This window comes from Girardinichthys multiradiatus, chromosome 21 (genome assembly GCF_021462225.1).
Source record: "Girardinichthys multiradiatus isolate DD_20200921_A chromosome 21, DD_fGirMul_XY1, whole genome shotgun sequence".
Lineage (NCBI taxonomy): Eukaryota > Metazoa > Chordata > Actinopteri > Cyprinodontiformes > Goodeidae > Girardinichthys > Girardinichthys multiradiatus.
The window spans coordinates 14,674,739-14,700,972 of NC_061813.1; the positions used below are offsets into that span (position 1 = coordinate 14,674,739).

General features: G+C 38.9%; 3 protein-coding genes across 7 annotated transcripts; 1 reads left to right on the forward strand and 2 right to left on the reverse strand.

The window, feature by feature from the left end:
• Window positions 1–2,318: 2,318 nt before the first annotated feature.
• On the reverse strand, window positions 2,319–8,884 carry nrros (negative regulator of reactive oxygen species). The gene is made up of 3 exons (XM_047349083.1): window positions 8,613–8,884; window positions 7,257–7,371; window positions 2,319–4,783 (listed from the first exon to the last, which is right to left on the reverse strand). The coding sequence occupies exons 2-3, from the start codon at window positions 7,356–7,358 to the stop codon at window positions 2,828–2,830; spliced, it is 2,058 nt and encodes a 685-aa protein (XP_047205039.1). The 5' UTR covers window positions 7,359–7,371; window positions 8,613–8,884; the 3' UTR covers window positions 2,319–2,827.
• A 5,860-nt stretch (window positions 8,885–14,744) lies between these two features.
• Window positions 14,745–19,091, reverse strand: fbxo45 (F-box protein 45). Its single transcript, XM_047349855.1, has 3 exons — window positions 18,582–19,091; window positions 17,160–17,516; window positions 14,745–15,685 (listed from the first exon to the last, which is right to left on the reverse strand). Exons 1-3 carry the CDS (start codon window positions 18,909–18,911, stop codon window positions 15,500–15,502), a joined length of 873 nt encoding a protein of 290 aa, XP_047205811.1. The 5' UTR covers window positions 18,912–19,091; the 3' UTR covers window positions 14,745–15,499.
• A 953-nt stretch (window positions 19,092–20,044) lies between these two features.
• On the forward strand, window positions 20,045–25,585 carry fam168b (family with sequence similarity 168 member B). Of its 5 annotated transcripts, none has more exons than XM_047349861.1 (7): window positions 20,045–20,201; window positions 21,559–21,650; window positions 21,748–21,831; window positions 22,505–22,644; window positions 22,741–22,936; window positions 23,034–23,158; window positions 24,185–25,585. In XM_047349861.1, exons 2-6 carry the CDS (start codon window positions 21,581–21,583, stop codon window positions 23,144–23,146), a joined length of 603 nt encoding a protein of 200 aa, XP_047205817.1. In that variant the 5' UTR covers window positions 20,045–20,201; window positions 21,559–21,580; the 3' UTR covers window positions 23,147–23,158; window positions 24,185–25,585. The 5 variants fall into 5 exon arrangements, with proteins under 5 accessions (XP_047205817.1, XP_047205816.1, XP_047205814.1 ...); XM_047349860.1 differs by having other exon boundaries at window positions 20,046–20,201; window positions 21,745–21,831; XM_047349858.1 differs by lacking the exon at window positions 20,045–20,201 and adding an exon at window positions 20,225–20,459.
• Window positions 25,586–26,234: the final 649 nt, after the last annotated feature.

Sequence of the window (26,234 nt, forward strand, 5' to 3'; positions counted from 1 at the left end):
TATGTTTACAGAATAGTTAAAGTTGCCATTGCTGGCATTGGCAACGGCGGGTCCATCAACAAATTGGACCTCATAGATTAAGACACATGACATAACTAAACAGGAACATTACAATAGCAGCTAAGCTACAAAAACCATAGCGGATACGTACTTTTAATAAACAACTAGAACATAAGTTTTGGTTTATATTTTGTCACGAAAATAAGTGAATAAGCTTTGAAGTCAAAGCTTGGTGGTTTACTTTAAATCGTTAAACTGCATTTCGTCGTGCTACCTCAGTGGAAGTCAATTGTCTGCAGAGTTATCAGAGTAAACTGTTTAGAATGACCAATCACAAATAGCAGTGTTGGAAAAAAAGTAATTTGCTTTGGATTCGGGAGTTTTCCTTGTTTGGAGTGAGATTTTTCTAGGTCAAATCAGAGAATGACAAATAGTGAAAACGCTTGAGTTTCACTTCAGAATGGTGAGAGCAAGCAGTCTTTATCGTAGAGATACCATTAATAAAAAGAACAAAGGAAAAATCTCCACTGTATGAGAGTATGAGTTGTCATTAGCAGTGCAGTACAGCTAATGTCTAAGTTTAAAACTCCCTTTAGTCATTGCTTCAAATCTTCTAGGGATTTTTTGGAAAGCATTCAGTTTTTTTTGCTATGTGACAATGATTTTAGGAGTTAATTATTGTAGACTGTGTTCGGTGGTTTTTAAAAACTGGTTTTGCTTAGGATGTTGCTTTGATAATGGCTATTAATAACCACCATGCTTTAAATTCACCCAACAATAAGCAGTATGCTGCCAGCGTTAATATAAGTAGAACACAATTTTGGTTAGATAATAATGCATACAAAGTAAATTAGACCAATTGAATACATGGTTTATTTAAGTCTAAACCAGCCCAACAAAATATGGAATAGTTGTCTTCTTGCACATCAGTCCAAGATGTGTGTTTTTAGACTGTGGAGAGAGTCTGGAGTACCTGATGAAAGCACACAAACTCTTCGGAAGAACATGCAAAGTGCACAAAAAGCTCCCAGCCAAGATTTAAACTTGTGGCATAGTGACTGTGCCAATCACCCGACCAATTGCTGCCCACAAGAAGTCGAATTTCTGCAACATAAATTTGTACAACCATATCATAGTTGGCCAAATCAGACTTCACATTGGTTTTTGCTTCATTGAGAGATGAGAGTATGTAAGTACAGCTTGAATAGCATGTGCAAAGGTGCTGCCAGAATACATTTAATTCAACCATTTCACATCCAATTTCACTTCTCTAAAGTTGCATTTATCGGTGAGAAACAGCACAAGCATATAGAAGCACACACGCAAAGACAATTTACAGCCACGTGTGTATTTGAGATGTATATTTGGTAACTCGTGTCTAGTTTGTTCCACATAACCACAGTTTGGCTGTTTGACAGAAATACACAACATAAATATGTGTTTCCAGTCTGATGTTCTGTGGGCTTACCTTCCTGTACTTGGTGTATTCTTAATGTAGATTCTGAAATGGATAACTTGCCCATTAAGGTTTTTAATAATGCTGACATTAGTCTTCTGTAGTTGAGTAATCAAAGGAAATTCCTCATTTTCCAAAATCTAAAGCAGCAGCAAAGAGGACCTTCCTTAAATGGCTTTGATTGGCCTTCTTGTTGTTATTTTGCAATTTTGGACGACCAGAATGAACGTTTTCCGTCCTTGGTAATTTCACTTGACTTTAAAGAGCTGAAAACCCCCCAGTTCACAGTAGTTCACAGTAGGCTCTCACTGGTGTCAGGACATCCATCGACATAACGATGATCAGCATGCGACACTGTGACCCCATTGTTTTAATTAATAGCCGATACTCAAACACCTGAAAATCATCAGTCTGTTTCTTGCTCTTATCAGCTTCTGCCCTCAGTTGAGTATTCAGTCATCTGTTTTTGACGAAGTTTGCACCCCTACATTTTTTTTTTCTTTTCTAAAAGCTTAAGCATGACCAAAGCTGAAATCATGTTTTGATTATTAGTGACTCATATTGCATAAAGACTTGTTAAAGTAATGAAGTTTTGAGGCTTGGAGAAGGCTTCACTCTGGTTTCTCTTTTCATGTTCCAACCACCATGACCCTGAGCATCACCACAGCGGTATTTTGGTTACCTTCTGGTTTGACTCCAGCACTCCATACACCGACACACTTATCTACCAACCTCCCCGCTACTGCACAATGACACATATCACACGCAAAGGAGGGCAAACTCTCTGCTGCTTCCTTCTGTGCAACATACTGTGCAAAGATGATTACAGCTTTATTGATTTTTGAAAAGAAATTGTGTTGAGACAGGTCGTGCAGTAGTTTTATTTATAAAACAGAACACAGGGGTCCAGAGTAACTCAACACATGTATCACCGATCTGGAATATTATATCGATAATGCGCTCTTGTCTCTCTGATGGGAAGGAAACCACAAACCCCTCCTCTTTGAGATACAGAAGGGGGCAGTTGCTGCACATCTTAGCAAAACAGGAAATTTCATGTTTCCTCTGCTGCTTATAGCAACAGCTTGCATCACACTACTTCTGCATATCTTCACACACACACACACACACACACACACACACACACACACACACTGACAAACCAAGACCCACATATTCAGCCACAGTTTTACATGACGGTATTAATATTCGGGGCTGGTTTTGAACCACAGTTCAATGAGCAATACAAGGCAATGTGAAACAGTTAAACACACCTTTGCCTAAAGGCCTTTTTATTTTATTTTCAACATCTACCCAGCTACCTTTTTGGATAACATGCAAAATGCATTAACGTTTGAACTTTAGAAAGTATCAGTAGGAGGTGGGCTTCAAATACTTCTTTTTGATTGATTTTTGTAGGATTTTGGACTTGTATGCAAGAAAAACAACAATAGAGATCCCTGTTAAACAAAGACAAATAGGTACGAGAAGCAGAATGTACCACAGGATGGATTCCCCTTCTTCCAAACAAAGAAACATTTGTGAGTCCTGCACTCTGTGTGTCATCGCTAGGATATCTTGGCATTCAATATCTGACTTTCCAATCATATTAACTGTCTTTGTTGTTTCAAATGTCCTAAACCACTCTGTTTGACAGCAGTTGAACATATTTCCAGTGAGGAAAATAGTCTGAAGTTTTGAGGCCAATGAATGAGCTTGACCAGAGGGGATGGTGGACAGTCTATTGTCCCTGATGTCCAGGACGTTCAGGTCAATATCATGAAGTGAAGGGGGAAGATGGAAAAGAGAGTTCTTTGAAAGATTAAGTGACTTCAGACTTTGAAAATGGGAGAGGTCAATGTCTTGTATTTGAGTGTTTCCCAAGCCCAGATGTTGCAACGTTCTGCTTAAGCTTTGTAATGAATCTTGGACATCAATTCCAGGATTATCAGACAGTTCTAGGTGTGTTAACGACAACTCCATAAATGCAGAAGTTGGGACAGTTTCAAGGTTGCAACCTTTAAGGTAAAGCTGCCTAAGGGACCCAATGTTGTTCCATTGAACGCAACTTGTAATGTTGTTTACATTGATGTTTGTTTTATCAGGTAGGCAAATGCCAATGTTGTTATAGCTCAGATCGACGGAGTGGATTCTTTGCAATGAAGAAAATAACCCAAAAGGTAGCTCCTTTAAATCATTCTGGCTCAGGTTAATGTAAGTCAGATTGCCCAATGTGGTGAGCAATTTATCATCCGCTGAAATCTGGTTTAGTCTGTTGTTGCTAATGTCCAGCTCATACAAGCTGCCAAAGAACTGTTCTGATGAGAGATTGAGCGTTTCTAGGCAGTTCATGCTCATTCGGAGTCTTGACAGGGTGGGCATTTTCTTGATAAATCCATCAGGGAAATAATCCACCTGGTTTCCTCTCAAATCTAAAGTGTCCAGAGAAGAAATATCACCATGAAGGTTGTTATCCCATAGCTGAGCAGTTACATTTTTCATATGCTTTTGTAGATTATAGAACTCAACGCTCATAGTTGAGTTTTGGAGCGTATTATTGTCTACCAAGTTTTCATAGAACCTTAGTATATTGTGGGAGAGATAAAGGTTCTGTAATTTACTGCGGCTTGGCAAGAAAGGGAAAAAGAGGAGTCTATTGTTTGACAGATCGAGCGTCTCTAGCTGGAACGTTTCGTTGAGATCCTGTCTTGAAATAAACCACTCGATGAAGTTGTAGCTGGCATTGAGGACAACCAATTGAGTCATGTTGAAGTCTGTCAGACAAGGCAGATAGTTGAAGGCCAAGTTGAGCCTCTGAAGCTTCGGGTTGCTGCCAAAAGCACTGTCAATTTCAAACATTATGTTTCTTTGAAGATCTAGTTCTTTGAGGTTGTGAAGATGCCTGAACGAGGTCTCGTCCAATCTCTGCAAGAGGTTTCCAGAAAGATTGAGGTACTCCAGGGATGATAAATGATGAAGAAGAGTAGAAGCCATTTCATTGTTGAGCTTATTCTCAGAAAGATCTAGAAATCTAAGACCAGGTAGCTTTCTTAATGCAACACTGGTTTCTTCATAGCCAGTGTTAATATTGTTATTTGCAAAGTTTAGGTTCTCTAACAATTTTGAATCTTGAAAAACATTTGATTGTACTCTCTCCAGACCATTGCAAGCTAAAGTTAAGGTGATGAGAGATGGGTAACGAAGAAGAGAGTTATCATGTAGTGTTTTAATTTGATTGTAGTTTAGCTGAATCTCTTCTAGGTTCTCAGGCAGTCTTGCAGGCACAGATGAGAGTTCGGCACTGTTGCAGACAGCAGTTTCTTGTACCTGTAAAGAAAATAACATAGCACGTAGGGGTAAAATTTTGCATTGTGGATTTAGTGGTGAAGATGAATGAACTAATTGCTAAAACAAATCCTAAAAATCTGGGTTTATTTCAAATGACAACCAAAGTTTTAGAAATGTAAATGTTTTCACATATCATAGCCTGTAGCATTAAGCTAAGTTTTCTAGCAACATCAGAAGCCCTCTGACAGCTTATCCATCACGTAGTGCTGGGTTAAAGACCAGCTGTATATTAGTGCTGTTTCAGTTAGCTTCCTAAATTACTTTGCATGCAGGGATTTTTTTAACAACAGAACACATTGATATAATCATTCACATGGTAGCAGTACCACTGTGCATTTTAGCATGCTAATGTTAGCAGTAACATCAAAGCACTACTGTTCTTTTACAAAGAGATGCCCTCAATGAGAGACTTCATCTTACTTTAAGGCTCAAGTTTAGGTCAACTCTTTTTGTTAATTTCTAAAAGCATTTCCAAAAAAATGTCAACATAGGTTTAAGTCCTGAGAAATGAGTTGAAATTTTATTAAATGTAAATTTTAAGTTGAATCATTTGTGTGTATATTAAAAATACAAAATACCTTAGACAGTGTAAGCACATTTACACAAGTTAGCCTTAGGTTTCTAGACCTGACATGGCCGTATACATCAGTAGAAAATACTTTATATAAAGATTCTACAGCTGTTGTATCCTGAAACAAAGCTGTCTTCACATTTTACTCAGGTACAAAGTGATCAACCTATTTTAAAGAAAATATTGCACTTCTTGTTAGATATCTTTAAATTGCTGATTTGACCAGGGCCTCATTTATTGAGAAAACTATTCGTCTCTCTAAGGAAAATCCGTTCATGCTCCACAAGAACCAGAAAAAATTGATCTCTCTCCCTGGGCTGCAAGAAAACCTTGGTTTAGGAGATCTCGTAGCTTGCTCTCAATACATCTGGGCAGCACTTTTTTCTCATGTGGTGTATGACAACTATTTTGTAATTGGTTAGAAATTTCCAATGGGCTTAGTTAAGGCAGTAAATCTGAAATATTTTTTTCAACATTCCTCCTATCACTCCGTCTGAAACGTTTTGCACTTAAATGTTCATGTGCAGTAGGGCATTTTCTAGCTAGAATTACTATTATTTTTACCTCAAGTGATTATTCAAATGTCTCTATTCTTGCAGACCATGTACAGTCCTTATTATAAGTAAAGAGGATAGCTGGGGAAGGTAAATAAAATAACAAGGAATAATGCAAACAAGGTGATTTACATCCTAACCTGTGTGTTTAGTACAAAATAAAAAAAATGTTTAGCAATTTTATAGACAGCAACTTACTAAAATGTATTTATTCTATTTTATGTAAATGTTTTACTATAATAAAGTTAACATGCAGATATTTTACTTTGTTTATTTAGTTAGTCGGGTTGTTATTAGGTAAACAGACTAAATAAGATCCAATAGTGATGATGTGAGTGATCAGTAAAAGCGAAGATAAATATAAAGAATCTCAAATTCCATATATATATATATATATATATATATATATATATATATATATATATATATATATATGACAAGTATAAATAATAGAATTGATATATATTGTAAAATATATCAATTATTATGTCTTTCACTTTATACAATGTTCAATACTACTGGTGTTGGCATTTTTGATTTTATATTATTTGTATTTAACTTACAACATAGTTTACTGTCTATAATTACTGAAATAAATTTGATTTCACATACTCATTTTGAAATAGATAAGGTATATATCAAAAGTTTGGCTGTTGAGTAACAACCAAACTTGTTGAATAAATAAATTTCTTTTTTCTTTTTAACTTGTTTAGATGTTATTTCATTGTTGTGCTCTTCACAACAAATACATGTATGCTTAGTGAGTATTTAATAATCCCTAAAAAGAAAGGTAGACAAAAGAAATAACACTGGTTCCAGCACTGTACCATGGGGGACCCCATATAAAATCCCGGAACTGTGAGTCTCGATAACATTTAAAATAAGACGATGCTACACCTCTTTTATCACATCTTTGCAATTTCCTGAGTAGCATTTCATGGTGTCGAATTTCTTGTCTAAATAATTGTTTGTATTATTTATTAGTATTTTATTATCTTTGCTTTTAGCTCCTCATTAAATTAGTTTTTTTGAGTTTGTGTGTGCATGGATACATTATTTTATAAATCCATTTTCAACATTTTAAATCTAGTTAGCTGCTAGTAAGTCACTTCTTTTTTTTTAAGTAAGTAAGTGTAAGTCACTTTTTCTGTTGTATAATGCCAAAGTTCACAAATAATCCTTCTTGAAGTGAAATAGTGTCAATTAAATCCAGCAAGAATTAAAAATCATGGTTAAACAGCTTGACCTTTTCAATACGGCCTGTTCTAAACCTCTTCCTCAGTTCTTTTACTTTTTGGTCGAGCTAGGTGGAAGCAATGTGTCTTACCAGCTGGCAGTGGTTGTATTGTGGATGACTTGAGACTGGTGTCTGGATTCTCCACATGGCCAACAAGCAAAGTAGGATGGGAGTAAGATGTTGGGCTGGCATTTTATCATCCACACTGTTCAGAAAATGTCAAAAGAACAAAGGATTGACACTCCATATAAGTTTAATTTCTGTTTACCATAGAATAAATGCTGAATTTCTTCTAACTGACAGTCATATACTTATTAAACACAGAAGATTGCTGGAGCCACTCAAGGGTAACTTCATTAAACATGCACTTAATCAAACGGGCGGAAATAAAGGGAAATAATGAGATAGCTGCTTGACGTTTAACTGTGGACTGAAAAGTTAAAAGGCCGATGTTTTTACAACTTTCAAAGCTAGGCTTCAGTTTCTGATTCGGAATAAAAATGTTCATATTGCAAGGGAAGTAGTATATTTTGTATTTGTTAATTACATAAATCTTTGTTTTTAAGTTTTTACATTTCCCAAAATCTTAACTGTCGCACCAAGCGAAATAATTTTCACTTCAAAATGCATGATTGAAAAGTCTGGTTCATAAATCTTTTAGTGGTGGGTAGAAACCCCAAAATTTCTCTTGTATGCTGCACAAAACAAGTTTCCATAAACCTATACTCTGATGACAACATACAATATTTCAGAGATTTTGAATTTTAGAATTTAGATACTATCTCAGAAGGCAAAAAGTGGTAAATTATTTCATGAGAACAGCAGCTTTGCTAAAATTTCCAGAATTTCTTCTCAAACCGCTGTCATGCGTTTGGAATATGGAGGTTTTGTGTTCCCCTTTTGCTGGCACGCATTGTTAACCTATGCATTTTTAATACCAACATGGGATTCGCACACTGATGTTTTTATTTTTATGTTATAACATGTTTTGCTGCTGTGTTTATCGCTCACCAATCTTCAGGATTCACGGGAACTACTCCCTTGCATACAGCGGCAGTACAGTTGCACATACAGTAACTATTGTTCAGCAAACAAATTTGCTAAGACAGTTGCTGGACATAACACAGTCTGTCTGTGATAAAACTATTAGTTGGATAAAAATACCGTACACTTTGACTAACCCAGCATATAAATTCCTTATACAAATATATGTTCAAGTCCATCCCTGTGTTAACATTTAATTTCTTTGTGTTCACTTAATGCTGAAACTAACTGATATAAGAAATGCAAGGAACATCTGTTTGCAGAGTCCTTAAGATCATATCATTCCTGTGTCTTGCTTAAACACAGTAAAGGTTAAACATTCGGCGTCCTTAATTTATCTTCTTTAAGATGTGTTTCACTACATACTGCAGTGGCTGATTAGAGCAAAGTGCATTTACTTACACTGGTGGTTAGATGCGGATTTCCCAAGCCACTGACGGTTGATCCCCTGACCATATCGCTGAGTGACTTGCTGTTGTAAAAAGAGCTCTTGTGTGTGTGACTTTCAGCTGCAAAACCCTTCTCTGACTGAGCGCTAGTGCCCCCTTTTTTAAGCTTCACGGAAGCAGGCAGGCAACGGAAACCAAGTCACATGGACAAGTTGCAATCACACTGAGGTTCTCAAGACCAGAGCCACAGGAAGGTGAGTGCGGGCTCAACAGTTAACAAGCACGACTGTGCACGTTTGGTTCTTTTTTTCTTCTTGCTCTTTGCAACATCACAACAGTTGTGTTGCTACACAGACGACTAGTACTGCCAGCAGAAGTGCCACCACAAAAACCCAATGAGAACACACCCTTCACACCCTTTGCTCTTCTGATCAGTCAAGCTACTAGAAAGGAAACCATTCAACACACACACGCCCTTCCTGCCTGATTTTCGGCCTCTCATAGAAGCTGAAATACACATGCATACAAGCAGAAGTGCTCAATGCTCAGTATAAAGTATTATGTTGAAGGTTCGCATTGCTTCTGGACAAGGAAATGCAATGAACGTGTCTTAAGGTGACTGCTGAAAACCTATTATAATCCATGGAAACCATCTCCCTGTAACATGCTCTTGAACGGATATTGAATGTTTTACATGACCTCTAATACCACTACAAAATGGCTACTTTCAGCAACCACAAAGTTCCACAAACTGCTTCTGTCTTGTTGTTAAAAATCAGCCTGAGTTCTTTTTACGTCCTTTATTAGGTTTAAGAGTTTGGGGCTCTTCTGTTGTTGCTCCTTTGAAGGCTAATAGGTGCAAGAATAGGGAATTGGGAATCAGGAAGTGCTGTTTCTGTCCTTGGAGGGTTCATTTGTTAGTGATTCCTTCCTGTTTTCATAGAGGATATCTCAGGCTCTCCTTTCTGACTGATGTAAAATTAGGTGGCAGCATGAGTTTTTCAAAACATTACTGAATGTGCATATTTACTAGGCTGCCTGGCTCCATAAGACGACTTTGCTTTAAAGTCCTTTAGCACATTCCAGAGAACAAGCTTTTTGTAGCTATCAACAAGATTCTGGTATAATTCTGTCTGAATATCTGACCACTCTTCTTTTCAGAACTGGCAGTGTGAATTGAAAATGGGTTTTTTCGTGCCACGGACCTGAGTTTTAACTGTAGTCCACAACTTTTTGGTATAGTTTAGGTCAGTTTCAAAGACCATTAAAGAGATGCTTAACATTAGACTACTTTTCCATTCCAAAATCAGTTTATAATTTATGTTAGGGATTGTTGTTGGGCTGGAACCCCCAACTGTAAACTCTCTCACATGTAACTGAAACATGAACTGTTTAGAATGATCAATAGTAATCCAGGAGGTTCAAGCCTTACCTTAATTTGAAATTCCTAGAAGGTATCTTTATCCAGAGTGGAGCAGGTTTTATATAACCATGGACTGGGAAGGTACAGACCAAGAAAGAAGGTCATGCTCCAAAATCAACACATTCAAAGTTGAGTAAAATTTGCAGCTTCCGCCATGGACAAGCCAAATACTGTCTGGAGTAAAGTTTTATTGTCAGAGGAGACAAAGACTCAGCTACTTGGCAACAAAGACAAGAAGAATGCTTGGAGGAGTCACCCTGAGGCTTTCAAACACTGTACCAAGTGACTAGCATGGTGGTGGTAGCATCATGCTATGGGGCTGTTTCACCTGGAGCATCACACAAGGTGGATGGAATTGTGAAAAAGGAGCAATAGCTCCAAATTCTCCTGCTTTACCTTATGATAATTCATAGCAATGGTTTAATTTGGACTCAGCTACGTGCTCAACCAGGACAATGACCCTAAATGTACATCAAAACTGGTTTTGGAATGTTGAAAGCAGAAACTTGTGTAACATTTTGGACCTCAAATGTACAGAGGTTTTGTGAACTATGCTTTAAAGTTGTGTCCATGCCAGAAAATCAACCCTTTGATGAACTTCTCCAATTTTTCCAAGAAGATTGGTCCAAAGTCTAGCCAGAATTATGTCAGAAGCTTCCTGATTATTATAACGGTGTGTGGTCAACTTGCTAAGGTTTTGTGCATCCAATTCCTCACCAAAAATTCATTGAAGTTTTTATTTTTTTTTGTATAATCATGCCACCCTGCCTGCAAAAGGGTTGGGTGGGTTTTAGATATAGCACTAGCAGACTAACCTTGATACGACAGTTTATAGGAACTGTACTGGCCAACTGGTACCTACAGGCTCTCTAAAGACTGAATCAAGAGGAGAAAGAAACAACATTTCTTATATGGATTCACTCTTCCCGCATAAGGAATTGTTCTCTTGCTACAATAACTGATCCAATAGCAGCATTTTTGCTATCGTCAATAGGTTGACATCACCGTTGTTGATTATTATCACCACACTTAAAATAGGCCAATCCTGGAAATAGGATGATCTGATGCAAATGTACCTCATGAAAGAACCCTTATTGACATAACAGAAATATCCCTTCTTATAATTGCTGACCAGTTTTTGCATTTTTCCCTGGTGCGTTGACAGTTTATCTTTGGTGATGAGCTCCAAGTCTTTGAGGTTGAAAGGCCTACTTGCCATCACCCTAATCATTAGCTCCAAACAGATTGTCCATCAGATTCAAGTTGGGACTCTAGCTAGGCCACTACAAAACAATATTACTTCATGTCAAAATATACATTTTGAAGAGGGATATGAATAATCTTGGGCTTAACTGTACCATCACTTTCACAAAAGGATGTGGTGACAATAGTATTTTCTGCCATTCTGCAGCCAATATAACCAATTCGTGGCAATGTTTACGCTGAACTCTATTTTTGGTAGCTGAGGAGGAGGTGTGAGAGTGAAAGTGCAAAAACCCATGATTGAGGTGATGACTAGGCAGATTCTAAAAACAATGACAACTTTAGGTTTTAACATATTTGCAAATACAAAAATAATGGGCTTTCTTATGGTCTGAAGTTTTGCGTTGTTTTTAATTTCTTAATTGATTCCCGATCAGCATCAGCACCTATATTTGAATCATGCATCATACGTTTGTTGGATTTGATGCTCAAGTAAGTTACATCTTTACAAAACATGTGCTAGGACAATTATTTCAATCTAGTGGAAGGAGACATTTGACTGAATTTTACATTTTTCTCACCCACCTGTTTGCTCCCCTACACTCAACCTTCTGGTTCAGCAGGACTTGTGGAGGTTGATCACCAGAACCAACCTGCTGAAGACTTACCATAACTACCTCAGGATAGGTGTGTAAACGATATTACTTGAACAGAGATAGCACATCTAGGCAGAAGAAATGGCGTAGTGAGTGACTGTTTGATCTCAGGCTGCTGCTGAAGGGTTTGACAGTTACGACATAAAGCGCATTTTAACAAAAACAGGGGAGGCCTTGTAGATGTGTTAGATGGCATTACTACTACTTAACTGGATTTAATAGGGGTTGAGGCAGTCCAGTAAAGGAGGGGTCAAGCTACTACATCATGGGACAATCTAGCTGTGCCTTAATTCAGGGGCTGCATCCTTGGAAGTAGGCTGGGTCCTTCCAAGCCCTGAATTAAGACACAGCTTCTGTGTTTTACAGCATTCTGACATGGGACCTGCATACCTATACTGCCATCTCTGCTATCCATTTATCTGCTACAGTAACCATAGCAATCCAATCATATGACCTTTGTACTTGGTCAGAGAGCTTCACTTTTTTGTCAGTGGGTGCATAAGATATGATACGGACCACTAAGAAACATTGTTACAATTAACAGAATGGGTGTGTATCACATATGCTTGTTATGCTTCTACACAGAGCAGGGATCTTTCTGCATGGGGTTTGCATGTTCTCCCATGTGTGTGTGGGTTCTCTCCAGGTATCCCTCTCACAGACCAGAAATATACATGTTAGGCTAACTGGTGGCTCTAAATTGCCCCTAGCTATAAGTGAAAGGGTGAATGGTTGGTTGTCTCTGCGTTTCCCTGTGATAGACTGGCAATCTATTCCACTTCTCTTCCATTGACTACTGGAGATGGGTACCAGGAAACAATTGTGATCATTGCACTTGCTTTTAACCATTTCAAATCTTTTAACACATGTCATCATCTGTATGTATACATTTTGTATTTCATTCATCTGTAAATTTTGTTTTTCTGTTCTTATCTTGTGGCTGCCTTGCATGCTGCCTCTTGGCCAGGTCATCATTGTAAATGAGAATTAGTTCTACACTGACCTTGCCGGTCACAAAAAGGTAAAATAAATACAAAATAAATTAAAAAAAGCAACACAGCAGGGACAAAGTGGGTATAAAAGATGGAAGAGTCCAGCATGCCTCTTAGGTTCCACCCATTAAGGCCTTTTCACTCAGAAAACTACAAAAAATGATTAGGTAAAGGCTCAAGGCAAAGTACTACTAAAGTACTAAGAATAGTACAGGAAGGCAAAGGAATACCATCCACATGAACTATAGGATTATGTGTTTTAGTGTCCATGTGTTTCTGAGTGTTTTCCTCTAACAAGAGACCTTGCAGTGTTGGGGCATGGAGAGAAGGTCCTCCAACTTTAAAGCATTTGCAGCCCCTACTGGTCATATAAAGAACTGCAGGTATTTTTTTAAAACGCTTTTTGTACATCCATCTTTTCTACCTGCTTAACTTCGCAGTGGTCAATAGGTGAGAGGTGAGGTATCATCCATAATTTATTATTATTGGGTAACCCTTTACCATGTGGTCTTGTTTTTTTTAAAATTCTAAACAAGTAGTTGTATTGCCAGAGATGCAGAAGATTAGGTGACAAAAACGTTTTTGGAACAATTATGTTTAAAGCTCATGATGATACTCTTACATCTTACAAACTAACATCATGAGCCTAAATGTAAACTGAAAAACAAAAACTGGGTCCAAGAGGATGCATGGTGTAGCATTAGTAAGCACTGCTGCCTCACAGCAAGAAGGAATTATGGCAAATTTCTTAGGATTCAAATCTATTTAGAATCATTGCTAAAATGATGGAAATATTCTAGAAAATAAATCAGTACGAGTCCTCAACGCATTCAAGGACAAGATTTATAACCAACCACAATACGTTAAAAGAAAGTAAAATAAACGAATACAAAGACAAAAAGATTCTGCACCAATTCTACTCAACAAACTACTGGTAAAAGGTTTTTTATCTAGAGAATTGAACATTTAAAATAAGATTTCTAAACTGATCAATTAAATTCAGCTAGCATACATTCCCGATCAATCTTGGTTATAAAACAATTCAGTCGAGTTCAGTTTATTATATCAACTGGTAAAACGTTTTCTGTGTAAGACTTTACAGCAATCCCTCATCAAGTGGTGACAATGGAGAAAAACCTCCCCTTCAACAGGATGAAACCTTGACCAGAACCGGGCTCAGTGTGAATCTGATGCTGCCGTCTGCCACAACTGACGGGGGGTGTGGGAAGACAAAGAAGATGCACAAAAAAACTACAGCAGCACAGGTCCAGGAGCGCTTTGTAAATCTAAGAGAAAGCAAAGAGTTAATGTCAGCAGTAGCAGTTTTATGTATGAGAGAAACACAGTTAAACATATCAGCCCAGAGCCAGTAGTAAAATCTAAGTGAAAATGCAGAGTACACCGTTCATATCATCTATAGAGAGAGAACATGAAGTTGAACCTGAACAAATCGGTCTCTCAGGAGAATAAAGCCTAGGGTCTAAGTGTAGGCTCTACTTTAATCTGAGAAAGGGTTTATAGAGAGAATGAATTCAGAAGACGCAAAAGAACCTGGACCTGTCGCCTATCAGCCCCCCTATAGAAAGAACAAGCACCTTAATTTGGTCCGACATGGGTCTGTTGTCTACCTCAACCAGCTAGACTTCTCCTAATGCAGCTCCCACAGCTTTGCCTCTCATCTCAGGTCTGACGGGGAAATCTCTGCACAAAACTGCATTTTTTTATTTACTCGTTATCCTGGTCTGATTTCAACATTTGTTCAATAATTTAAAACATTCAGGTGAGACAAAAAAAAGTACAAACAAATGATATTCGATACGGGGTTAATACTTTCGCACATCAATGTCGAAGAAAAAAAAACTAAATCGTTGTTCTGATGGTGGCACCATGAGGACTTTATTTTTCAGGCCATACAACCATACAGTGTCTATAGTACCGGAGATAAAAATCACAAAATAAATAACATGTAATACTACAGTAGCACATTAAAACGCTCACATATTGTCATGAGACAGGCATAGTTGCACCGTTACTGTTTAGGGAATAATCGTGTCTGCCATTCATGCACTTGACCGTTTGTCCTCCGTTTTTAATTATATCAGAGTATAGCAACAGGTCATGGTGATTCAGTTTCAGCTCACTGCAATCCAAATATGGATGTAACGGATGATTTGGCTAATCCACTGAGTGTTGTTTGAACTAACTTATACACCAAACGGTTTGTCTTAACAAGTACTGTTTCACTTAAAATGTTAAAGTATCTGCCTCATTCAAGCAGTAATAAAGTCTTAGTTCATTCTTTAGCACAATTGATCTGAAATATAGGAAATAAAACTATGCTCTACTGTCCTGTGAGTAAAACAGTCCAGCAGCCAAACTGTAAAAGTGGAATCTTTCCACGTTGATACAGAAACGTGTTTATGACGGTCAGTATGTTTCCCGTTTCCACGAGGTGAGCAGCCTCCTTCGTGTTCATGTTGAGCTGTAGTAGAAGAGCCCGGCCTTATTTAGTCTGTTTTGTCTCGGCTTCGGTCACGTTCGAACTTCATGACAGAAAGTGTCTGTTGGCCAGACAAAAAAAAAAAGAGTTCTGCTCCGTTTAATGCGGAAACAGCTTATTGTGCCTCTAACCGTCCAGAGGTTTTCCCAGATAAACCATTGTGACTTCAGTGTTGCCGTACACTGCGGAGACGGCAGGAAACAGGCAGACTTTCGGCAGTCCACGGAAAGCAACTCCGAGAAACTCAAAGCCTCTCTCGAAGGCTAACGTCTTGTCGTCCATGTCTAGAATCACTCGTATTCGCTCCCCAATCTGTCAACAAGAATGAACACATTGCAGTGTTCAATTACACAAATGCAAAGAAATATCAACTTAAAAAAACGACAAAAGGTAGAAAATACAAACTGAGAATAGTTAATAGACATACTAAGGTTTTAAAACTCTTTGTATTTTCCTATGCTTTCAAAGTCCTTTTGTCAGGGAACGAATGACTGTTAAGCAGCTGACTGCAGGCTAGCTACCTGCACAGATAGCCTGACTAATTAATGAGGTTGTTTTACTCTTTAAAGAACAGTACAATAAAAATAACATTCTGTGCAAAGTACCAAGTTAGAAGGTGTTTATTGCAAATTTTAGCTTGAAACCACATCAAAAAATCATCAAATATAATGTCTGGGTAAATTTTTTTAATGTGTTAGCGTATTAGTTTCGCAGCAGTACAATGTGTAGTTGTCTTTCTGTGTTTAAATAAAAGCAATTAGATGTTTTGCATTTACAGGTACATCATTGAAAACGTAAAGTAGATTTTTTATTCAATTCAAAAAGTGCTTCACTTGTTTATTTCAAATATTTTGATGATTATGGCTTACAGCTAATGAAAGACTAATTTAAAAAATGGATTTTAAATACAGAAACCTCAGCCTACTAAAAACTGTCCAATATCTTGCCGGGGCTCATTTGGCAACAGTTGCAGCCCGCTTGCATTGTTGTGTCTGTTGCCTCTCGTCTTCCGCATGATAATAGCTCATAAATTTTCTATGGGATCAATCAAGCAAAGTAATGCTATGGTTATTAAAGCAGGACTTGGTACCTTTGGCGGTGTGGCCGGGCACCAAGTCCTGCTGGAAAATGAACCTGGTATCTCCATAAAGCTTGTCAGCGAAGGGAAGGATGAAGTGCTCTAGAAGTACCTGCTAGTTGGCTGCGTTGACTTTGGAGTTGACGAAACAGGATTTTAAATAGGGTTTACTTTACAATCCTGTAAACATGTGATTATCACTGGTGCTTGTTCACCCCTTTCCATCGCACCTTTACACCTTTCACTCAACATTCCCTCAATATGCATAAACGCAGCAGTTTGTGAACAGCCAGCTTCTTTAGCAATAACCTTCTGTAACACACCCTCCTTGTCTGCTGGACGTCTGTCAAGTCGGGAGTCTTGCCCATGACTGTAAAGGTCATAACCTCACCTTTCTGTATAGAGCATCGGTTTTATGTTCTGACTTTCTGAGACACTGGAGTTTTTTTTATTAGCTAAGCCATAATCATCCATATTAACAGAAATAACCCGTTAAATGGATCACCCTGTGATAAATGAGTTTCTAAACTAAATTACTTGAATAATTATTTTATGAAAATGTTTATTTCTAAATCCTCTGAATCTCTGATTCTTAATTTCTGTGTAAATACAGTAAATCTGTGGTATGTTTTCCTCAAGACTATCATGCTGTGAGAACCTCATACCAGCCCGTGCCTAACTGAAGCCATCCGAGGCTGCTGCACCTACCTGATATTTGGGTGCATTGTTGCACTGCGGGAAGTTTCCGTTGACCTCCCCGTTATGAAGCAGGTTATTATCGACCAAGTTCCAGCCCCAGCTCTGATCATCGCTGCCCAGCAGGGCTACATAGCCCTGGCACTGCATCGCCGCTCGCTTCGTGGCAATGCCTATCACTGCCACGGTGCCGAGGGGGCCTTCCCACCAGATCTCCCAGGCATGCCGGCCCTCTGTGAAGCCAATCTTGCCCCGTGCCCCATCCGTACTCTGGGCTATAGGGTTGCGGTGCAGGGTGAAGCCGTTCTTTTTCACGTAAACGTTGCGGGAGCAGTCATGGGAGCTCAGGGCATGTTGGAAGGCCTTGAGCTGTGGAGGAAGACATGGACTCAGTCACATTGTCTGTTGTCACAGATTGTCTATTCAATATGGATTGCCATCTTACGGGGAATGTTTAATCCATCAGTGGCTGCTGTGGAGTGCAAATATTTTGTGGAATAATTCCTTATTTAGAGTGACTTCAAAAAGTATTCACACCCATTTTAATGCGATTTTTAAACAGTTACAGCTGCAAATCTTTAGGGATTTACTCATATAGAGACTGAATTTCTCCCCCCATTCTTTATTTGGGAAAATGTTCAACAGTTGGTGTATTTTGAGGGATGTGAAGCAGGACAATTGGTTTTCTGTAAGACATATAGGCCAAAACATTATGCCACATTTGTTTCAGATTCTTATTGATTAAAAAAAAAGTTTTTAAAACCATTTATCATTTTTCCTTCCACTTTATGCTGGTCTATTAGATTAAATCCCATTAAACTACACTTGAGTTTGTGGTTGCAAGGTGACAAAATGCGAGGTTTAAAGAGGTGTGAGACACATTTTCAAGACACCATATTTTATTTCGAGATGGTTGTTAAACACAGCTAAGAAATCAGAGAAATATAGCGACATCAATCTCACTTTTAAATAGGATAAAAGCAATAAATGACGAAGAATTTAATTTTAAAACAATCTAACTTGATTTATATATTATTTTTCCATTTAAAAAGAGTATGAATGTTCAATTTATTCATTCACAACATTCCAAATCTATAAAGTTATATAGGATAAGACCCAGAACAACAACAGCAAGAGACTTCTTAGGATGAAAACAAAACAGTATGTCGTCCAGCCTGCTAAGTCTGACCTGCAAAATATTCCTCGGAAAAAAACACAACACCTGATATCAAATTAAAGGATGTTCAATATGTAAAACAAAGCGTATATTAGCTTTATGTCGTGAGAATCTTGATAGAATAGATGCATAATGGGAGGGAAGTGTTGCTACTTGGCCAAAAAAAAAAGCATGGCTAGACAGAATATCTGACAGAAACTTGTCCCTCATCGCGTTCCTCACATTCCTACGAAACAAGACGGTCTGTGTAAACCTACCTTCCCCTTATAAGTGGGCAGGTTGCACAAGATATCAGACCGCAGGGCTTCGTCGCTCAGAGTCCTAGAGCTGAGGCTGCGCCACACCTCGCTGTTCTCGTCCCCAAGAATGTTGTTCCAGTGCCAGCTGACCAACGAGCAGCGCATCAGGTCAGATAGCTCCAGATAGGAGAAAATATGCTCCAGCACTCTAACTGGCAACCTCCCGGCCACCCCTGCGCCTCCCCCCGCCGGGGCAGCGTAGGACGAGCCGGCGGAGCTGCAACTGGCTGCCGCTGCTGCTGCGCCCAAGCAGGGGGAGCTTCCTCCCCTAGCGGCCGCTACAGACATTTGGGTCTCTGCTGCTCACCGACGAAACCGGCCAACCGACTAGTTTCCCCGCGTGCTGTAGGACGACTCCTAAAATAACCAAAACAGCGTCATTGTAACTGTAAAACCGCACACAGGTCGCAGTTTAACCATCAGCATACAGCCTGCTCTTCCCAGTTCAATGGCTGAATAGAAGCGATGCGTCAAGGTCCTGGAAGAACAATTACAACAATTACAGCCTTGTCGGAAAAATATGTAGAATTTAATTATGAAATTCATTAGTTTATTTGGCACTCTTAAAAAGATGAACAACACCAAAGTGAACCACATATTAAGGAAATAGAAGCGAAAATCGGTTTATTTTTTTATAGGGCTCTTTAAGGACCACATAGCTGTCATAATAATGAGCTCACATTTTTACAACATTTACGAAATTGGAGGCTGCATTGTTGTATTATTTAAAAAAAAAACAACAAAAAAAACCTATGGCTGAAACATAACCATATCTCGTTTTCAACGAAAAAAAGTAATCTTGTCTGAACTGTTTAGACAATTTTACTATTATTAGACTTGTCTTTAAAATATGGCTTGATTTGAAAAGCGTGAAATTGCTTTATTGCCTACAATAAATCATTACAAGGAAAACTATATAAAAAGAAAAATAACAAAGGGAAAGAAAAGAAATCCGAATAGGCGTCGGGAAGGTACGTTGACGTCGCTGCCATAATGTGAGTGGCATTTTTTGTTGTTGGAAAAACATTGCAAGACATTTGACTTCCTGCGGTTTTCAATTAGGTGAACGAAATACCGTTTAATTAATGTAAATATAACTAAATTAAAGTTTGCAGCTTCGGACAGTTTTAGAGGCGACTCAAGGTAAGCGTAAGTGTATTTTAAGCACGTCGTGTGTCATATCGGTGTCTCTTATGTAGTTTTTCAGGTCTTGCTAATTTTTTTTCGCAAATCACTATTATTTTGTATTAAAATTAATATTAATGCTTAAAAAATACTTATCAAATTCAGTTAAAGTTCATTTATTTCATCTGGTAAACCCAGTTACGCTTCCCATGCTCAACTTGCCACTCTCAATAAGGCGGACGCGCTGACGTATCGCTTCTACTGGGGCAACGAAGCTAATGCGGCGAAGTTACTGCGCTAGGAAGACCACGTGACAGAGCATACACGGAAGTGACGCGCGGTGCTCAAAAGAGTTAAGCAAAGCATCTGGGAACAACACACCAGCTAGCTCAGTTTTTATTCAACAGCGGAGGACCGGAGCAGGGAGCAAACACACGGTGGAAACGGTGAACAGTAAGTTCCAGCCGGGGTTGTGACCAAATCAGTAAGAATTGAGAGTTGTGTCTAATGTTGGGACAGTCCGTTAGCGCAGAGCACAGCTGTCACGGTTGCCTGCCTTCCCTCCTGTCCGGAGCAGCGCGGCCTGTTGACAAGCCCGTCCCGTCTGTGTGATGTCCGGGGACTGTCCCGCGGCTCAGCGCGGTCACACGGGTGATCTGCGGGGTGAGATGGGACATCCGAGCAAAACATGCAAGGAGCGGGCGCGCTCAGGTAGCCGCAGGTCCTGTATCATTTAAAACTTGCGAGCTAAGCTAGCTTAAGGACAACAAAGCGACGGGATGTTACGGAATTTCTCCGCTGAGAGAGGCTGCCATCTTTTCTTATGTACAAGGAGAACACCTGATGTCTCATTTAACAGAAGTCCTTGGTGTTGCTAGGACCTGCAGCGGACGGAGTTTTAAAGAAAAACAGAAAGTGGCGCTTAATCAGGCTTAATATTTTAAAGAAAAACGAAATAATCCAATAAAATTGCCTCGTTAATTATTTTAAATAAGCGAATTTAATGTGGCTTAAATACCGCCAAGATTGTTAAACTATTTTGTCTGTGGTCGGGTTTTTTTTATTTTAGAAATGATACTTTTGTTAAAATGAATCATTGTTTGTTGCTTCTGTGCTGAATGCTTACATTGATCAGTGCAGGACTTTCAGCCCTCATTTTTACACACGTCTTGGCTACAGTAATAATATTGAATAAAAGTTCTTTTAATTCTCATTATTTCATTCGAATTTGCTTTTTTTTTTTGTTTTTGGAGTGATGTAATGGTGTTTTCAAGCATCACCCCTAGAGGGCAGCAAAGAATAGCAGAACAGGAGCTGAGCATGTAAAGAAAAAAAAAAACATGTATTTATTAAACCAGGAAATAAAACATAAACCTTTTTATTAGGCAATTTGGCAAATAATACAGTGGAAATGAAGGCCACGTTTGTGGGATACATTTTTGTTATTTTTATTATACTAATTTTATGTTGGAATTTATTTTTAGTGCACATGGTAACTAACCACTGTTCCATTTCGCAGAGCTACAGTCCTGATAGTTTAACAAATAAGGTTGTGATCTAAAAACCACAGATTTCCTATTTTAGACATACAGCAAATGAATAAATGTGCCATGCTCAAAATTTTATGCACATGTTGGACAAAAAAAGCTGGAAATGAAAAACAAAAACTAAACTGTATAATGGATGATTTTCATTTGGCTTGATGGGATTTATATAATAAGTAGTTGTTTCAATCATATCCATGAAAATTAGCTTCCTTCACTTTGCACTGCCTCCCCTAATTTGTACCTTAAATGCATTTTGATCGCAGCGACTGTGAGCAGACCAACACCATGAATCCTGTATACAGCCCTGCACCAACAGGGGTCCCCTTCCCCAACACCAAGGGTTTGAGCTATCAAGGTAATTCCTTTTGCAGCAAAATATACCAGAAAATGGCACAGATTTCGAAAGGTTCCCCAAATCAAGTTTTTTTAATTTATCTTTTTGGCCACAGCAGCTGGATTTCCTGTCGGCTACGCAACGGCTGCACCGGCATACAGTCCCAGTGTTTATGCTGGAGCGAACCCAGGCTTCCCCAGTGGTAAGAAATAAAATCTAGGTTTACATATTTTCTTTTAGCCTCTCTTACCATTAGTCCTCACTGCATGGTGGCAAGATTAACCTGGGTCTTTGTCCACCTTTGTTAGTTACATTCCAGTGGTTTAAGCGTTTCATAGTTATTGCTCTGACTGTAGATAAGGGCATGTTGGGGGTGGGTAGATGTTTTCTGACCTATGGAGATCTACAGTCATCTGCCTTACTGGAATACTATCTTTAAATGTCTTTCGCATGTTAAAAAGTGGATAAAAGACCAATCTTATATTTGACACAGGATTATAAATTAAAGATCCTAAACAATCTGACTGACTTTAAAAAGTTAATTAATAATTCAACAAATGCCTCCATTACATTTATTTAATAAGACTTGTAATAAATTCACAAATTATGATATCTTGTGATTTAAAAAAAAAAAAGTGGGGGGTTAGGTTTAGGACTAAGGTGTGAATTGACTTTAGGGTTAGGTATATACTGGTAATGGTTAGGCCATAGAAAGGGTTGAAAATCAATGGAAGTCAATGAGAGTCAAAGGTCCTCACAGCATATAGTAAGACAAGAGTGTGTGTGTGTGTTTCCCTTTAACTGAGTTATGCTGCCAGAGCTTATCTTGCTCCAACACACGGTAAACAATAACATGAAGTGTTTCCTCTCACTAGGCTACGCTACTGGCACTGCTTTCAAAATGTCCTGCTCTCCCAACACGGGGACCATTCCTCCGTACTCCTCCTCTCCGAACCCTTACGCTGCTGTTTATCCTGTTAGGAGCACCTATCACCAACAGAGCCCTTACGCACAGGTCAGTGAGTTTGTGTTGGAGTTTCAGGAAGTGGAAACAGGTTTGTGTTGTTATGTCTGATTAGAGTGATTAGATGTATGTTCCTCTTTGATTCAGGCACTAATACCTTCACAACAGCAAGGCACCTATTACACGCAGCCGCTGTACGCTGCTCCTCCTCATGTCATCCACCACACGACGGTGGTCCAGCCCAATGGGATGCCTGCAGCTATGTATGCCCCGCCCATCCCTTCTTCTCGCCCCAATGGCGTTACCATGGGGATGGTAGGCACAACCATGGCCATGTCAGCAGGTGAGCTGCAACGGTTCTTTGTATCCAACACATTAACAGTAAGTTCCAGGTTAGGTCAAAACGAACTTAAAGGAGACATGTCTGTGCTGCTTTTTAGGAACTTTGTTCTCAAGTCCATCACCAGCACCTGTTGCCCCCCATCCAGTTACGATGCCCACATATCGGCCCCCTGGTACCCCCAGCTACAGTTATGTGCCCCCGCAGTGGTGAAGAGACTGAAGCGTGAGTACAGTGTATGATTATTGTCAGCATCTTCAGTGCAGGCCAAAGGATTCATGTCCTTTCAACTTTTTCACATTTTGCCAAATACAGTCAATGTATTTTATTGTCTTTTATGTGGTAGACCAGGGGGTGTCCAAAGTGCTGCCTGGGGGCCACAAATGGCCCCCCGCCCACAATTCTAGAGTGGAGCAACTCTGGCCTGTAAGCACAGTCGGTACAGATGGACGCTTTTAACAGATGAGTAAAATCTTCTGAAAATAAGAAATTTTAGATACAACGCTAATTATTTGCAGGGTTTCATCTCCAATTCGTAGTAATCATCCAGCAACTTTTACTCACAGCCGGCTTGGGTGCTGGAAATACTGTGGCCTGTAAGTGCTTACAACTTAATAATTTTGGACAACAATGTGATAGACCAACCAAAAATAATGCATTGTTTAAAGACAGTTTTTACTTATACAAAAGTGTGGCATTCATTTATATTCAGCTCCTCTGAGCCAGTACTCTGTAGAATCCCCTTTTAATTACAGCTGTATGTCTTTTGGACTTTGTCTCTACCAGCACTTGCCATAGGTTTTTAATTTCTTGTAGGTCTGGGCTTTAATTGGACCATTCTAACACACGAATATGCCTTGATCTAAACCATTTCTCTATGTTCAGGGTCGTTGTCCTGCTGGAACCCGAACCTCCACCCCAGGTTTTAACAGATTTTCTTCATGGAAAGCACTGTACTTGGCTCCTTTCGTCTTTTCATTAGCTGTAATCACACAAGAACGTTGGTTTCACTGGATTTCATTTGAGGGAGTAAATGTGGCCGAAAACAGATGGTGCCAGGCTTTTCAGATTTTTATGTGTAAACACATGAAAACCATGTTGCATCATAATATCCCAATAAAGTACATTGACGTTTGTTGTTGTAACGTGTCAAAATGTGAGAAAGTTCAAAGTGTGTGTGAATAGTTTAGCACGGGCCTGTACACACAGACTGTTTTGTTTTTAAACTGGTGCATGTTCTTCTCCCTGCAGGTCGGAAAGACGTTTAGATATGCATTCACACTCTACTCCAGTGTTTTTTGCTCTTGGTGGCAACCTGCCCTAGCAGCGTCTGCAACCAGTTAGTCTTCTTCCAGCGTAATGTGAATCTAAAACCCAACTAACATAGATTAGAGCCTGTTCGACCAGGGAGGGGGTATGGAAGAATAGGTCCATCCCCATGAAAACCCCCTCTTATAGCCACAAGGATGCATTACACGCCCCCCTCCTCCACTCCCTGCCAGCATCAGCACCTCTGCAGCCCCGGCCGCATATCTAACATCAAAACTGCAAAAACCTCCAGACGAACCTTTTGCGGACTGTCATGCAGGTTTTTATAGCTTAAACTCTGAAGTTGTAAAAAGGGAGTTTCCTTTTTTTTTTTTTTTTTTGGAGGATACTTATGATGTTGAATGCATGTGTGTGTGTGTATATAAATATATATATAGATATATGAAGTAATGCTAGCTTGATCTACCTGCTGTGACAGATGCAAAGTCAATAAAAGGCACACATCCAAAGGAACTAAAAAAAAAAGTAATAATCTGCAATGCCGAATCACCAGTGACCGTCTCATAAATGTGAAAAAAAAAGAAAGATTTTTCATGCAAAAACGTGCCTGCGTAATCTTCGCAGAGTCTACCATTTTTGCTGCTTTAAAAATGTAACGCAAGGTTTTTGTTTCTTTTAGTGATGCAGCATCTTACCATTTTTGTATTTAAGGGAAAAGAGATTGGGGGATCTTTGAGTTTGTGCCTCTGACTGACAGCCATTCCGCAACTTAACCAGCCTGAGTGTTTCATTGTTGTTTTCTTCTTCTGTGTTTTTAAGGAACGTTTCTTTCTAAATGACTAAAGCAGCTCCGGTCTGTTAGGACTGGCATCTTTATTTGGGCCAGAAGTGTTCTTTAGCAAGGAACAAGGAAGTTGGGGGAATCGTTTGCACCCATTTGATTGGAACGAATGAGCTTTGTGTGTGTGCGCCCATAAGGAAATGGTCGTAATGTAGAAAAACATAAAAAGCGGTGCCATACAGTGCGACATGCTTCGATCTTTAAATGTTCACGTCACAGTAGTTTGTTTTTGGGTTGCTCTGACGCACTACAGCATTAAATCACTGTTAACTGTGGCTATGTTAGGAAAACATGTTGTTCAAGTCCAGTTGTGAATAGCACGACTGAATGAAGGCACTAAGTGAAAACAATTCAAGCCTTTTAACCCTACGACATTGCTCGCTGTCTTACCTCAAAGTAAACCCACCAGTATCACTGTTTCCGACATGCTTTTCTATGTTGCCTCAGTCACCTCAGTTAAATAATCTGTTTTGTAAATGTTATTTTTGTGATTTTGGTTCATGTTTTGTACTCTAAAAATAAAAACAAACTATGAGGGAAAACCACTGTATCTCATTTTCTCTTATCAAATGTTTTCAACTTTTCTTTCATTACATCAACACATATATAGCCTAATTGAATGGTATGTTCTCATGTCTTAAGAGAAACGGGTTTCTTTGTCTAATCATTATATTTGGATTTTAAGTCATAGATCTTAGAGTAATAAGAATAAGAAAAACATTTAGCTGCCATTTCTCGAAAACCTTTAAACAGAGACCAGTCCAGGTCTTCTCAGACTCCAGTAGAGACACTCATTCACTGAAACAGCGTTTTTGAATGGAACCGACTGCGTGGTGGAAAACTAATAAGGCAGACCTGGAACACAAGCACACGGTGGTGGTGGCATCATGCTGTGGGCAGGCTTTTTTTTGTAACAAAGACTGCAGGTTTGGTGCATCACAGCTTAAGTTGTCATTTATTTTTCAATAAGCATCAATCTATTTTTAGTCTGACGTTTGTAAAAAAAAAAAAAAAACATTAGGTAAATGTTTATTTACAGGTGGCATCTGTTCAGAAACTCAATAGATAAATGTTAGTGACTTTTCATTTGTGATCTTTTAAAATAAAGAAAAGAGTCATTTTGTTATTGTGAAGATGCTTAGAGAATCCGCAGGACGGTCATCATACTCACAAAGTGATCTAAAGCGAATA